Source organism: Cyprinodon variegatus, unplaced genomic scaffold (genome assembly GCF_000732505.1).
Source record: "Cyprinodon variegatus isolate N-32 unplaced genomic scaffold, C_variegatus-1.0 Scaffold1313, whole genome shotgun sequence".
Lineage (NCBI taxonomy): Eukaryota > Metazoa > Chordata > Actinopteri > Cyprinodontiformes > Cyprinodontidae > Cyprinodon > Cyprinodon variegatus.
The window spans coordinates 147,522-149,741 of record NW_015151766.1 but is presented as its reverse complement, the minus strand read 5'-3'; the positions used below and the strand labels follow the sequence as shown (position 1 = coordinate 149,741).

At 38.8% G+C, this 2,220-nt stretch overlaps 1 protein-coding gene across 1 annotated transcript in view; it reads left to right on the top strand.

Moving 5' to 3' along the window:
- Positions 1-532, top strand: part of LOC107102762 (membrane-associated guanylate kinase, WW and PDZ domain-containing protein 2-like) — a 27,040-nt gene extending 26,508 nt beyond the window's left edge. The window contains exon 2 of the mRNA XM_015402185.1: positions 392-532. Within this exon, the coding sequence (XP_015257671.1) occupies positions 392-532 (141 nt within the window). The remainder of the gene's footprint in view (positions 1-391) is intronic.
- Positions 533-2,220: the final 1,688 nt, after the last annotated feature.

Here is a 2,220-nt window from a genome sequence, read left to right as displayed (position 1 = left end):
TCTAGAGCAGACTAAGCAGTCAGAGGTTGTAAGCTTTTCTCGGCATGTTGCAGACGGACACATTTTACACTGTTTGTCCATCTTTATATCTCTCTGGTTAAAGTAGATCCTTATGATGAAAACATTTTCTGCATTTCCATTAGAAGTTATATGAAAATACCCCGCCCTTTCCACAGACACTCTGCTGGACCTCTCCCTAATTGTAAGTGATCGCAGACAGGAGGCCTCTGATTGGTCAAATCTACATCCGCTCTACACTATGTGTATTTCATGTTTGGTACCCTACTGGCTTGTTTTGTTTGCATGACCGCCATTGTGGAAAACGACTCATGAAGTTGGACCAGCTAGAAGAGCGAGGTGTCCTTTTCCACCTGTTCTCCCCTTCTTCCAGTCTGAGGCGCTGCAGCCTCCACACCACACAGTGAGCCAGCTGTTCAGAACGCTCTCTATGGTGCTTCTGGAGAAGGTGGTGAGAATGGGTAAGGGCGGGTGGGCTCTCCTCATCCTCTGCAGGAAGTTCATGCGCTTCTGATCCCTTTTCACCAATGAGGTGATGTTTACAGTCCAGGTGAGAGTTTCTGTGATGTGCACACCCAGGAAGTTGGTGCTGTTGACCACCTCTACAGCTGAGCTGTTGATGAGCAGTGGAGCGTGGTTAGGCCGGTTCTTCCTGAAGTCAATGATCTCCTATCTGATGGTAGCTGTAGTTAAAAAGTACAATATTTCATGATTAAAGGGTGCATATCTCAGCTACTGCAGTAATTCAACCTTGACCAACAAATTAGCCCCAGTTTTGAGCATATCAGGATGCAAAGAAGAAACATTAGTCAGAGCATTGAGTTTGAAAGGTGCACACAAAAAACACCAAAAAGCATTTGATCATCATAAAATGAGCTATTTCCGCTTTTATTTTTTTCCTTCAGTCTTTGCATAAAATAAGTGCTTCTGGTAAAACGTATGCATCCGTTTCTTGATACCAGAAAACTATTAAAGCTGACATTTGTATTGTTTCCAGGTCATTTTTGCAGTAAGAGTCTTGAGTTTTAATGAATAGTAGCAAAGCCTTTAAGGTTGAGGTCGTACACTTTCCTGTTAGCAGATTTTTTGACACTTAAGCGGTCGGAGCAACTCTTATTCTATTTTGAGATTTAGACAGTGACAGATTCTTTCATAATGCTCCATATGCAGGTAATGTTGCGCTGAGTGTCGCTATTTAGGCCATTTGTTGAACAAGAACACTTGTTTGCTATACAGCCTCCTTCCTAGCTGTCAGATCTTAGTAATCGCTTTACTTCAGAAATAAGTTGCCTGCTCTCACATAAGCAATAAATCTCTGCCGTCAAAATTATTTACATGAGGGTTTGTTATTTAACATGCTGGTAGATTCTGAACCAGCTGTGGTGAGCCTGTTTTACCTTCTTTTTTTCTTTTTTTTTTGGTGGAGATCTTGAACTTAAATGGCCTCCAGCTCCTTGTGGTATGAATAAAAATGAGCTGTAAATGGAGTTTTTAGAGGGAAGGCATTGGTGAAGGTGAAATTGGTTGCCTTGCTTGCAGGCAGAAGGGAAAATGAGCTATACACCCGACAGTAGTTTTTGCTGACTCACCAGAAAGGCAAAGATCAATATGTTGTGACTGAAACTGTAGGATCGGTGTCTTTCTTTACTTGCCTTTATATCAAGTAGAACATTTTCATTTTAAGTGTTTAAATTTGATTAGGTGTCAAAAAGTTCATGTTTAGATTGTGCATTTTTTGTTCTGTAGAATGTTTGTTTGGAAACTGAAAAAAATAGGCTTTTAAACGAGGCCTGCAACGATCACATACATACATGTTACGTTGACATGGTTACACAAAATTTAATTCATTGACACATTATTTAAAGTATGGCTGAAACGATTAATCAGATTAATCAAGATTAATCTTTTGATCAACTAATCATCAGCTAATAAAGTGATCGATGGATCGTAAACTGGAGTGTAGAGACTGTAAAACATGCTTTTAGCTGACAGTGCAACTCAATTATAGCAGTAATTCTACCACAATTGAAAAAACTATATAAACATTTTGCATTTAAGATAAAAACAAATATTTCTGTCAATATGCTCTATCCAGAACTCCTCAAGTGGAAAGGTTTTAGTTTTAGCTGGTTTAATTTCAGAAAATATTTTCCATTAAAGATAAAGATCTTCTTTTGCTATCAGATTAATAATCATTTAATT